The sequence below is a fragment of the Podarcis pityusensis genome (assembly GCF_964106645.2).
Source record: "Podarcis pityusensis genome assembly, chromosome: 5".
Lineage (NCBI taxonomy): Eukaryota > Metazoa > Chordata > Lepidosauria > Squamata > Lacertidae > Podarcis > Podarcis pityusensis.
Genome location: NC_138032.1, coordinates 49,957,415 through 49,971,169, shown reverse-complemented (window position 1 = coordinate 49,971,169; position 13,755 = coordinate 49,957,415). Strand labels below are relative to the sequence as shown.

The 13,755-nt window shown below is 36.8% G+C and overlaps 1 protein-coding gene across 1 annotated transcript in view; it reads right to left on the bottom strand.

The window, feature by feature from the left end:
* Positions 1–4,540: 4,540 nt before the first annotated feature.
* NHLRC2 (NHL repeat containing 2) overlaps positions 4,541–13,755 on the bottom strand; it is a 34,784-nt gene continuing 25,569 nt past the window's right edge. Inside the window, exons 9-11 of the mRNA XM_081005973.1 lie at positions 12,558–12,767; positions 10,055–10,280; positions 4,541–9,306 (exon numbers count right to left, since the gene is read on the bottom strand). Of these exons, the coding sequence (XP_080862099.1) occupies positions 9,050–9,306; positions 10,055–10,280; positions 12,558–12,767 (693 nt within the window). The 3' untranslated portion in view covers positions 4,541–9,049. The remainder of the gene's footprint in view (positions 9,307–10,054; positions 10,281–12,557; positions 12,768–13,755) is intronic.

Here is a 13,755-nt window from a genome sequence, read left to right as displayed (position 1 = left end):
TGAAATAATTTTGTAGTAAATTGGATTCTGTCCTGAGTACTGACAAAAGAACTTTGTTCTCCCAAACATACAGTATGGTTTTGAGATGTTTTGAATTTCGTAAAGAACCAATTATATTTTGTTTCTCTTTTTCTTTACCAGTCTGTGTGGTTTACTTTATAGGTTTTGTGTTTGATGAATACTGTAAGCTTTTCTTCTTTTTCCTAATTGTAATTGTTTTATCCCCATCTCTAAATGTTGCGTGATGCTCTTCCATTGTTTAATTTTTTTTGTTATCGAGTCCTGTATATTTTATAGGGACGCGGGTAGCGCTGTGATCTAAACCACTGAGCCTGGGGCTTGCCAATCAGAAGGTCGGCGGTTCGAAACCCGCCCCAGTGGGAAGGTAAATGGCATTTCCCTGCGCTGCTCTGGTTCACCAGAAGCGGCTTAGTCATGCTGGCTACATGGCCTGGAAAAACTGTCTGCGGACAAACGTTGGCTCCCTCAGCCAGTAAAGTGAGAGGAGTGCCGCAACCCCCGAGTTGTTTGCGACTGGAATTAACTGTCAGGGGTCCTTTACGTTTTACCTGTATATTTGCCACTTTATACTTCTTGTAAAACGGCATGTATTTTAGGTTTCATGTCACTGAAAAGTACAAGGTGGCATCTAAAGTTTATATGTAGCTCTCCATGAATGAGCTGCAAACCTTATCACCAAATGGCCCACAGTGGTAGCGAATCAGACCTTGCATGGATTCTTTGTGTGTAGACTCAGCCTCTAGGCAGCTCTTTAGCATTTCAAACTAAATATTGCTAGTAGTTCTGCATTCCTCAACAATCTTGACAAGCGAAAGATTAAGCCACTGGTTTTAAAAAATCTAACTGTAGAGAGAAACATCGATAGATGCTTGAGGGGCCAAAACCTGGAAAGATACTCTTTCAATTGAACTCTGTATTGCTTATGAAATTGCTAAACTGGTGACTTAATCCCACCCCTTTGGGATGCATCAACTTGTTTACTTCTGAACACTCAACAGAGAGACAGAAATGGCAGATTTCTCCTCTCATTTGGGACTCTTAATCCCCTTAATTTGTTTGCCTAAATTTTTGATGGCCAAGGAGCTGCGATAAACATAAGGATCTCCTAATCTCCTGGCCCAGTATTTACCTACAAAGATAAGAGGAAAGACCCTATAAACATCAAACCTGAACAGTGACTGAAAGCGGCATGTGCTTTAAAAAATATTCAGAAAATCTTTCTGGTATTTTGTTGGATAGAAGTTAGCTTTGCTCAGGAAGGAACCATGAAGAAGCTGTGGAATTTTAATAGGTTAGAGGTTTAGAAAAAATCCCAGTTTTACCTAATTTAATGCCTTCCACAGTAAAGTTGTATCTCCCTCCCAAAAAAATGGACTTCAAATCTAAGTGTTTATTGTAGCATGCCATTCTGGCATTTGTGAAATGTTTTCAAATACTGTGGTACATTTTTTTCATATATGGGATACGGGGACAGATCTAAATTAAGCAGCACAAAATAGTATTGCAATTAGTCTTGGGAGTGTATATATCATGAAGCGTTTCTGTTTGGTAATGATAGAGGAATCTAGAGACTGGTGGATATTACATTTCCTGGGCAGATAATCAATTTTTCTCTTGCATCGCAGTTTGAAATTGTGATTTGCATGTAAAACGATTTACTTGGCAGATTGCTGACTAACCACAAGTTTTATAAATGTTTTTAATTCTGATAATCCTTCACTTTAAGATTGCTGCATCTTACATGAAACACAGAATCCAAGTATTGCAATGCCTTGCCCCTACTTTCAGTCCACTCATGCCATTTTGAATTGTGCTCAAAATCTGCCTTACAGGCAATATTCTGCTGTTCTAGTTTTGCTAAATTTTCCTCATGAGTGCAACAAGAGGATTTAAAAGGAGTAAGGATACTGATAAGCACTCATTTCATAATGGGGAAGCTGTCCTTGATAGAAAATGGACATTCAGATAAGATGATGGATGGATCTGTACTGTGGAGTTCAAAATCAATGCAATTTAAAATAAAATAAAATACATTCACCTCATCACTATTACAAGGAGTGTCCTTCATGTTTACCTTCGTATGTATAGTTAACACAGCTGAGTCTACCTTTCTCTGGCTTTTTTGGTGTTATCTAATTTGCTTTTGATTTTTACGATTATCTGTACTAGTTTTAGAAAATAATTAGTAAATGTATTACTGGTGGGCTGTAGAAACATGAGAGGCTCCAAGCTGCCTGATTAATGCAAGCATTTACAAATGCTCAATTATTTTACATGTTTAAAGTGCCCCACAGATATCGTGATAACAATCCAAGTAGGCGAGTAAGAGGCACCCCATATGGGCTAAGACTGAGAGAGGCTGGTTTGCCCAAGGGGATGTGCTGAGATTTGATTAAGGGATTTTCAGTGTACAACTAAAAATAAATAGACTCACACCTTCAACACTGGACAACTTTCTAGGCTTCTCTTGCATTTAAGGCTGTAATTCTGTATCTAGCCGTGAATCTCACTGGACTCAGTTAGCCTTACTTCTGAGAAAATATGCATAGGAATTGCACTGTAAGTGAACATATAGGGAGTACTGTTGATAGCAGGACACTTCCACTAGGTTTGATAAGATGCATCTAGAAGTTATACATATGTATGTTTACAGGGTATCATTCCCTGAATGCAAAAAAGGTGAATTCTAGTATATTTGAGGAGAACAGTAAACCCAAGCATCTATGGAAAATGAACAATTTTGTGCCAACCAAAAACAGATGACCAGTAAGCTCCAGCCCCCAATGGCAAGAACCACCAAGAAACCTGCTGTACCTGTAACTGGGTGTGGAGTGCAGCTGAATGGAACACAGCTGTGGGCAGCCTAAGGGAGGACCACTCACCTTGGTGCTTGCCCATAAAGATGCAAGCCCTGCCATGAGACAGGAAAGCAGCTGTAGGTGAAGAGGACAGAAGGAGTTCCTCTTCCCATCTTTTGGAACTCCCCCCCCCCCCCCCAGTCCACACACCATGTTATTGTTGCTGTTGCATGTGTAAGCTGCCCCGTGATATTCGGATGATGGGCGGTATAGAAATTTAATAAGACATTTTAGAATGATTAACCATAAAAAAAACAACACCTACATACAAATTGTGCTTCTAGGTATTTCTCCCCCCCCCCCACTCTCATTTATTTTTTTAAAAAAGTTCTTTACATAGCTTTTCCATTTCTCCTTGATTTATACATTTTCAAGTAATGATGCTCATACATTAATAGGCTGCATGGATCAGAAACTGTATTTGTGAAAATGGGTGCCATGTGTGCAGCCCTTGTGGTGGGCTGAGAAAGTAAACAGTTCCCATTACCAAACTATTATATGCAAACACAGCACCAGTCAAATGCACTCAATACACTTTTGCGGTACTGATAAGTTCTTTGGGACTTAGCAAACTGAACCAAGGCTCCCTGTACCTCAAACAGGTGGTCTAATTGTTGCTGAGGGGACCTGAGAATGTCTGCAATTGGAAAATCCACCGCCATGTACATATTTCTCTGGATTGGGCCCATTTAATACATTTTTCAAATGTTTTATTTTTTAACTTTTTTTTATTTACATACAAAATAGAAATATAATAACAGAACAAAAAAATTGGAATTATAATAAAACACTCAAACAGTTTTAGTTCTTGGTTTTATTATATAGTTTAATATAGCTTTTCTATTATTAACTATCTTTGTTGTAAAATAATTACCAAATATTTTAAACATATTACTTTGACTCTGTTCTTTTTATATAAATTTAAAAGATCGCAACCCTTATTGCAGAGATTACATTTCCAAAGGCACATTCGACAGTTCACTTAAATATATTCTGGGATTAACTCTGAACCATAGAATCATAAAGTTGTAGTGCTAGAAGGTACACAAAGAGTCATCTAGTCCAACCCTCTGCAATGAGGAATTTCAACTGGAATGTTCCATGTTAGTGAAAGATGATCTGTTGCTCTGTGTGCATCTCCTCAGTACAATTCAAATCTGACTCTGACAAAAGCTGAAAGAATCTTGCACTCCTTTGAGAAATTTATCAGATGTATTCGAGTATTCGAGGAAGAGGAAGTAATAAAGCATCTTGAAGTGAGGCAAATTAAAATCTAGAAATATCGGGAAAGTAGGTTCTCTATAACCTAGCAGCGCTAGCTGTAGGAAGCTTGATTTGTTTCAGGTAGTAGAAAATATAACTCCTACAACTGAAACCAACTGTTAACGTTCACAACTTACTAAAGTACCAGCAACAGTGGGCAGCTTTTAACTCTGAATATAATTTAAATCTAAAAATAAAACAATCTAAATTTAAAATAAAATTACTATACATAAGTTATCTGTGCCCCATGGACCCCAAAGTTCTTAGTATCAAAGCTTCATTTTTTTTGGTTAATATTCATATTTTATTGAAAATATTTAAACAGGATAAAGTGAAGAAATAAAAAAGGAAACAAAAACTGCATATGAAGTTCAAAAAGTGAAAAGTTGAAAATGTGATGGGATGTTAAAAGCCCTTTAATTGCAATATATCACATACAGAATTAAACTGCATTAGCTCAAACACACATTATGCTTGTGATTAAGTCACTATCAGAAGAGAATATCTTCTTGTGCATCAGAATAATCATGAAAAAGCAGGAGCACGACAAACAAATCAATTACAGTAAAACAACAGTTCAAGATGTTCACTGTGAGGTTAAATCATATTTCCCCCCTTCATCTTACATAATTTTCTGCCTTCTGGAATATGCTTTCAATTTGAGATTTTCTGCTAATGCATATGCTAGTAAAACACAAAAACAAAATCAGTTCCAGACCTATCTTAATTAAGGACCTCAGCCAGTTTATTTTGATTCAGCTTACTCTAGTTTAATGGAAAGTAAGTTAAAGGAAAGCTATCAATTTTACTTCCTCTTCTGTAGCAACAAAACTATATTTTCATTTTATGTCATTTATCTGACAAAGTCTAGGTGCCTTGAAAGAGTTTAAATGTCTTAATAAAAGAAACCCACATAAAACTGGACTAGACCTTCAAACTATACTTCTAGTCAACTCTGTTAACAAATGAAAATTATAGAGAGATAAACAGAAAACACACACAAATAGGATGTCCCAAAGTGAAAACCAGCTTAAGTGATGAGTGGCATTTTTTAAGCACCTGCATAGTTGCTTATTGATTTAGCATAAGTTTAGCATAAGGTGAACAACCTGCAGTGATCCTCAGGTTCATGTGCTCCCCCCATGATCTCCAGGATGATCATGAGATCAAAAGCTTCTATTTCCAATTTCAATCAGATAGTGTAGCAGGTTGTCCAAACCATAAATCTGCTTAATGTAAACTACTGTTTGCTTAAGCCAGCCAGCTTCATAAACTATGGTTTTAAAACAAGTTGCGGTTAATCTAAGCCAGAAGCAAAAGCTTCTGAATTCCTGCTCATGGCCACCTCAGAAGAGGAGGGGAATATGTGATCCTGAGGCTCACTGTGGTTCATTCTCATCACATTAAGCTATGGTACGCCATGATGTCGGAACCAGGCCAACATGAACCTGTTTATTCAGTTTTATGTCAAGGAGAAGCTAAAATAGGAGGGTGGGGAATAACAGCTCAGCAACACACATTTTATTTATTTTGTTTCAGTGTAATGTTCTGAGGCTGACAGAGTATTTGTACAAGTGTACTGCCATTTTTTTACTGCTTTACTCATAGCTATCAGTGTGGTAGGTAGATACAATTCGGGAAATCCCCCCCCCCTTGCTCTAGGGCTTTTCGCTGGACAATCATTCTGACATGTTTAAAATCGGTATGCCATCAAAGAGGTAAAAGAAATAATCAATAAACTACACTTACACAAACATTCCAAGCTGGAGTCCTTACTTTTCTAAGATTTGACAAATGACTGCCAGCCTTTGAAAATGTTTAGACCATAACAACTGCAAGGTCAATGTTGAAAGCTACTTGATCAGAAAGAAAGTGGTTGAAAAATATAACTGGTTTTGCAATGTGGGGGAATGGTATGAAGGCTGAAATCCTATATTTACTTACCTTGGAATATCTCCGTTGAACTTACTTCTGAAAAGACCTGTATAGCATAGTACCCTGGTGTCTGGTTTAGGAATAGCCAATGTAGTGCCTTCCAGCTGCTGTTGGACTTCCAACTCCCATCAGCCCCAGCCAACACTGATGAAGGTCAGAAATGATTTGAGTTGTAATCAAATCCAGAAGGAATCACTTTAGTGACTACTTAAAGTGGCCTACTTAAACTGGTTTTTCAAAAGTGTTAGCGATGCAGCCACTTTGCTGCAACTGAACAAGTCCGGAATGCTTATGTAAAGGTCACCTGGAAACCACATGTATCCCATCTTGAGTTCTATGATGGAAGCAAGGCTAGATATAAATGTATTAACTTAATATTAGTAACTACTAAATTATACTCTGAATCCATTCTATACTACTAATTTAAAATTATTTTCCACACTCTAAACTAAGTCTCCAATCAAATGCAGTAAAATAAATATAAGTAAACTTAAGAAGATAATGCAACATTTGGCCTTTTTGTAGAAAGCAAATGGCAAATTATCACCTACCCTTAATGGCTTTTATACAAAAGCAATAAATTCACCTTTACTCATAAAAAAGAGGCAAACTAACATTGAGTCCAGAAGAAAGTTATTTTTAGATTCTACTAATAACTTTTTTTTTTTTTTTAAGGTTTGAATAAGAAGATTTGGATTCTATGAGCATGTACTCACAATCATATACAAGGACATCTGGCTGTTAACCTATATTAGTCTCTCGGTTTGAAAAAGTTTATAAAACAGCAGACATTTAAAAAGCTCCAGTGCAGCTTGTTAGTCCCTAAACACAGATGTATATAAAATAGAAACTGAGAGATTAAACACAAAATTCAAGTCTAGATTTTAAATACTGCAGTGCACATATGTTGCATTTCAATAATCCTAATTCTACTGATAGCCAACAAAAACTTTGTTGCAGATACACAGAATTGCTTAAATCAATATTTTTAGTATCCTGTCCACTGGGAATGGACAGAGCCCATTAATTTCCTGAGCTAAGAGAACAGTTTGACTTAGTGGAGAGTTCTTTGAAAAACAGAAATCTTTTTTAAACCTAGTGATTGAAAACGTGTGATCTGGTTCCTGGATTTTAGCCAACAAAGAATTAAAAAGAGCATTGTAAAAAGGCAGAAAAAATTACATTATTAAAAAAATGAATTACTAATCACTTGCCCTTGTCTTGTCACTCTGGAATAGAGCATTTTTCTCTCTGTATTAAAAAAGCTTTCAAAAAGCAAAGAAAATTCTGTATCTATTATTTTTTTGTCACATGCATGAACTTACTTAAGAGTTCCGAAACCTGGCCTGAATGATAGGCCAGGAAGGCTGCTGAACTATTCAATTTTTAGACAGTGCTGGAAGGAATACTGTTATTTTTGGTATTAGAGTGACCTTTTAACTCTCTGCTATGCTGACAAGTGATTGTGAAGAGGAAAAAAAGCCGTACCACACCATATGGTTTCTCCTTCAACCACAAACATTAGACAATTCTTCAGCAACATCTTAAGATAGTTTTAGAGCAGGAAAAGTCTCAGACCAGTATTCTAGCAATTTAACTTCCGAGTGTTAGTGAAGCTGTGAAGTAGTTCAGAAGAATGGTCATTACAATTAACATGCTGCTCCAAGTATATTAAATATGATTTTTCATCGCTTTTGCAAAGGAAGATATGCCACTTCGGTGCACATCATTGTGCATATGTGTATCCAGATCTGTCTCTTCAAACATATATAAGATGCTTATTTTGAAAAGCCTTTTACAATTGTGTTTATTCGGGTTTAACATTTTTGCTTTTCTTTATGTAAGGCTGGTGGCAATAAAATGCAAAGATTATTGATTTACTTCCACTGAGCTTTGTGTTAAATCCATCATAGACTCCAGCAACTAGTAATTTTGGTGAACAATGATTTTAATGGCCTCTTGGAAGAACTTGAGTATTATTAACAAATCAATGATAATGATGCCCCAAGACTTTCAAAGTAACATATAAATCTAAGTGATGCTATCAAAAACTGAAATGCCTTTTGTAAAGCATAATGGCGCTAAGGAAACATGTCCATAGCTTTGAATAAAGTCTGGCATAGATACAAAGTGTGGTCAATGTCCATTTGGTTTTAACACAGCACTGCCAAAAATCTGAACAAGAAATCTTAATATTAGGAAATAATAAAATAATTAGCCTAAAATAATTAAATACTGAAGTTTTCACCATTATATGTGAATAGACATGGCAGTTAGCGAAAAAATACAGAATGCCACTGCTAAGTAGATAGGTAATAGAAAACAAACATGGACCTCTCATAAATTGTTATCCAGAAAACATAAGGCATAAGTTAGTTTTATATAACTGAGCTTATTTGAATAAAAAATAAGCCTAGCTCACTTTAGGATCATTTCAGAATACACCAGTTCCTTAAATACAAAATATTATGGGGAAAACATAGTGTTTTTAATCGAGAAAAATATATATCCACATTTCAACCATTTATTCCAGGAGAAAAATACACTTAGGCTTTTGTTTAGCTCCAAATGAATCTGACCACACTTACTAGCAAATTTATTATATGATATTACAGTATTGGGTTCCTTGTTAAGATTATCCACTATTCACACAATGACCCAAACCCACTTCTGCATTTATTGCTTATGCTGCAAGAAATAAAGGACTAAAATTTTATTACACTTTGCATGATTCAGCACAATGCATTTCTACTTCATCTGATCACACTTATCAGAGTTATTTTCCACAAGCTTTCAAGGTGAACTTGGCACCAAACTACATGTCTAAATTTGTTACACTCTGCTGGAAGACCAGAAGTGAAAAGGTGGGGGAAGGGGAAAATCGCAAATCAACAAACAATTTATTCCTGTTTTAAAAGTAGGCAGTAGTAAATAAAACATTAAAAAGTGCTTTTTTGTTTGCTTTGGCTTAGTTAAAATGCATATATAAGCTCAATCAGAGATGTTCTACCTTGGCTTGAATTAGCTATGTGGAAAGTCTGGTTGAATGAGACTCCTTTCATCATGCAGGCACTGCTGTCCTTGCTACAGTAATAGAGGCACGCTTTGATTGACAGTACAACTTCAGATGATAGGCAGTTCATGGGTATTCGCAATGGGATTATAGGCTGTTTACAAATGTCCTCAATTTCTCCGTATGTGTCCTGTTCATGAAGCAGCCATTCACTGCCTAGAAAAAAAGGTATCCCGTCACTATGTTACGAGTTTTATCTTAATTTGAATGATGTATTTTCTTCTTTTGTGAAACCTCAATCATAAAATAATATTTTGGTAAGCAAAATATGTGGGCTGGGATTCAAAGAATCAAGAACAGAAGGGGAAAACGCACCAGTGCTATTCTTTTGCACACTTTTTGCAATGGAATATGAGAACATATAAGTGTTACAGTATAAAAAACAGTGAATATGGAAAAGATGGGCTGTGGTGTATAAACCCTAGTGGTCCATAAATAAGTCTTTATAATGAGCGTGTACAAAGTCTTACACAAGAGTTCAAGCAAATCTAGAAACTTCCCCAGATCTAGGGTCACCTTCCTCACCCAGTGCTCTTCTGTTTTGTCAAAAATGTGTTTTTTTTAGAGTGGGGGAAACTTTCCGCTAGCAGAAGGGCACCAGTCCTAAACTGGCAATTTATCTGAAACATTAGAAGATAACATTATGGCCCATAACAATTCTGATGATGAAACTACAGCAATTTCATCTTGAATGAAAGCAAATAGGTCTGACCAGAATCTGGTTTTATCCAATAGGTATGGGATCTTTTTACGTTAAATCTACAAAACAGAAAAGCTACATAGTGATTTACCTTTTTGACATAGCCTACTGATTTCAAAATAAATGTACTGTGACAGCTTGGCTAAAAGAGCATTAAAAAAACTCAACAGATATTTACATTAAAAAGCAACTGAGGCCCCTTACCTTCTGATGTGAGAAACCATGAACTGGGCGCTTCTTCTGTCAGTTTGGTATTTGGAGGAAGGCTGAGTTTCAGTGCAAATTGAAGTGCCTGGCCAGGGCTCACAGTCAGTGAAGGTAGCTGAAGATTTGGAGCAGATTTAGGCAGCTTTGGTAATTTTGTCTTATCAGTCTTTTGCACAGATGGACCATCCTGAATGTCTCCGGTGTTGGCATTCTGGAGAGGTAGCTATCAAAGAAACAGAAAGGAAAGTTCATTTATTTTGAAGTATAATGTCATATTCTAAGACTTGGAAAAGTCACAGCCAACAGTTTGATATTGTTACTGTATAGAAAATATAATAATAACAACCACTGTGAAATCTACCAAACTTCCTTAGGCCTGATCCCTTATTTCAGAGAACCAAGGCCAAGAACAGGCACCACACTCCATCACAATGCCTGGGGAAACTTCTGATAGGCAGTGAGAATGCATAAATTGAGGTGGATTCCCAACACTATAAAGCAGCCTTTCTCAGTCTTGGGCTCACAGATATTGTTGGACTACAATTCCCATCATCCCTGGCTAGCAGGACCAGTGGAAAGGAGGATGGGAGCTGTAGTCCAACAACATCTGGAGGCCACCAAGATGGCTACCCATTCAAATACTGTTTTTTCTTTTTCTTAAGATGACATGAACAATGTTTTAAACAAAAGCTGCTTGTTACAAATTACTATAAAGGAGATTTTACAGAATCTGGCACAATTTATACTTTTCCAGTGTATTTGTCAGCTTTCATGTCAAACAAACGAGTAAATAAATATTACTTCTCTTGGCAGTTTTGACTTGTTTAGATGCAAATGCTTTATAGTCTAAACAGATACTTAGCTCCATTAGTTCAAGAAAATTCACTTGAATTTGTTAAGGAATTTGTTAAGGAAGTATCAGTAGCAGCTGATGAGTGTCATATGGATAAAAAAAATCCTTTGAATAGTTTTACCATACAAAATTTTATTTATAAAAATATTCATAAACTACTCACTCATATATCATGACAGTGTACAACAATATATAGAGGTATATAAAACAAAACCCAAATTATCAGAAAAGTAACTGGCACAACTTGGAAAAAATACTTATATGTAAGTAAGGCAGAGTCAGAACCTGAAGGTGGCTGTAATATTGGCTATAGTTCTTTACGTGAAGTACACTGAACAGTCTTATTCGTTTATCTCCCATGTTAAAAGCTGGGTTAATTTATTTAAATCAAAGCAATTTGAAACAAGTTTGTCATTGATGCTTCTTCATATGTTTCCTAAACAATGATGGAAATCTGATAACTTTACCAGAGGTTAAGGGTTGGAAACCTGATCCCCATCCTAGAAACTATGTGACAAATTCATGCCTATCAGTAATCTTGTAGGACTGGAGTTGTTGTATGGTGTTAATATCCCAGCCCTATGCAAAAGCTGGTATGTGCAAGGCCATCGAGAAATTAATGAAAGTTAAAGGTGGTAATTAAGTTTTACTCAGAGTAGACCCACTGAAAGTAATGGACCAAACATAGCATGTTCATTCATTTTAATGAGTCTACTCTTAGCAAGCCTTAACTATCACCCTATGGTGACTAATTCTGCCTTGGACAAGTCTTATATTGCTGTTTCTGGGTATCTGTTGTGGTGTCCAGACTTTGGTTCCAGACAGGTTGTACTTCCTATGAAGGAACAAGTGTGCTGCTTTGGAGTTCTGCCAGACCCAGTCTTTTCTTTTTTCTTTGAAGTGGCAAGGAGAGCTGGCAATGGTGAAGACTTTATCCTTAAGTTCCCAGACTTCACTGGAAAGTGAAGTTCTAGTACTAGATCAAGACCATTATGAGCTGGACATGAATGTCAGTGAGAAACTGGCCTAGTTAGTAATGGGGATGGGAAGGAGCAATTCCTGAGTTCAGTATCATGAGAACTGGTGTAATTCCTATGTTTTTAGAAGAAAGCACCTGATCTGCAGGAGTCTGTTAACTTACTGTGCCAAACACAGAGGGCCTATTTATTTGATAAATAGTTTGAAGCACTTTGCACATGTTTTATAAGTGTTTTATATCATTTATTTTCACAAGCAGGACCTATTATTTTCATTTTACTGGGGGAGGAGGGCACAGACATCAAGCAGAGAGAATACATGGTGCTTAAGGCTGCTCTTTAAGATGAGACTTGAATCAGGTCTCCTATATCCAAGTTGAACAGTGCAATGAAAGCTGAAGTTTCTGTATCTCTGCTTACTCTAATTGCACTAGTATCCTTTCCAACCTCTTAAAACAGATGGAACATTTATTTTAAGCCTAACAGGATATCCTTAACACAAAAGCTGTTCAGTTTGCCAGATCATTATAAAACACTATGAGAATGCATTTACTGCTATGCTTCATGCTATCTGGGCAGTAGCATTAGGCTATCTGATGAAAGATGACCCAACTATAATAACTTATCCAAAGTTGAAAATCCCAGATAAAGTTCTATAAAGGTGGCTTACCAGTGAAACAATTTTGGTTTCTAAATCTAGCACTTTTATCTGATGATTGTTTGTGTCTGCAACATAGAGCAAACGACCTCCGTCTTCAACACACAGGCCTCCGGGTTCATTGAAAGTTGAGGAAGTGAAGCTGGAACCGATGACATTGCTTGCTTCTCCTGTACCTGCTAATGTAGCACAATTCTTCATCTTGGGATCTACAAATTTAATCTAGAGAAAAGCAAAGCACGAGGAACTTTGTAAATAATAAAACAGAATCGTGTACTTATTTTTACTGTACTACTGATGATAAAATTCTGAAGAAAGTAAAGTAGGGAACAGTGTCACAATTAGAGAAAATGCTGCCTGCTAAGTGTCCTGCTATCACAGAGGGGGAGCTAGTATTTCCAGTACAGTGGTACCTCAGGTTAAGTACTTAATTCGTTCTGGAGGTCCGTTCTTAACCTGAAGCACCACTTTAGCTAATGGGGCCTCCTGCTGCTGCCACACCGCCGGAGCACGATTTCTGTTCTCATCCTGAAGCAAAGTTCTTAACCTGAGGTACTATTTCTGGGTTAGCGGAGACTGTAACCTGAAACGTATGTAACCCGAGGTACCACTGTATCAAGAAGTGTGGTTTGTTTCACTCCCAACATACTATGATCTGTAGACAAGGTTTATTCTTGACTTACTGACTGTGGCTTGTTGGGACCAAAACAAACAACGACCCCTGGTTCAGACATAATGCTAACTCATTCATTGTTGTTTCCTCTCAGTATGAACAGGGAGGACCAAAACAACCAAGTCAGGCATGTTCATGGTATACCAGCAACTAACATCTACAATGAAGTGTAAACTGGGCCACTGAACAAACTTCTTGCTTGCTACGGCATTATAGGCCAGTAATAAGATATTCAAGTGTTATTTATTAGCAGTATGAGGGATTTGACATACTCATAAAGTCACTTTCTTAAGTGTTTATGAAAAAGATATTATTAATAAGTGACTCCCAAAATTTCTGCAGGAAAAGAAGTGCCAAAATGCAAGCCCTTTTCATGTTTCTTGAAGATGTGCCATTTTTTGTCAAAGCATTTTTTGTCAAAGTGCATATGACCGTGCCAGCCATGCACGGTCTGACATGTTTTACAGGGCTCTCTGCAGCCATCATTACCATAGATCTGAATCACCACATCAGTAATATCTACAAGTGACCCATGTT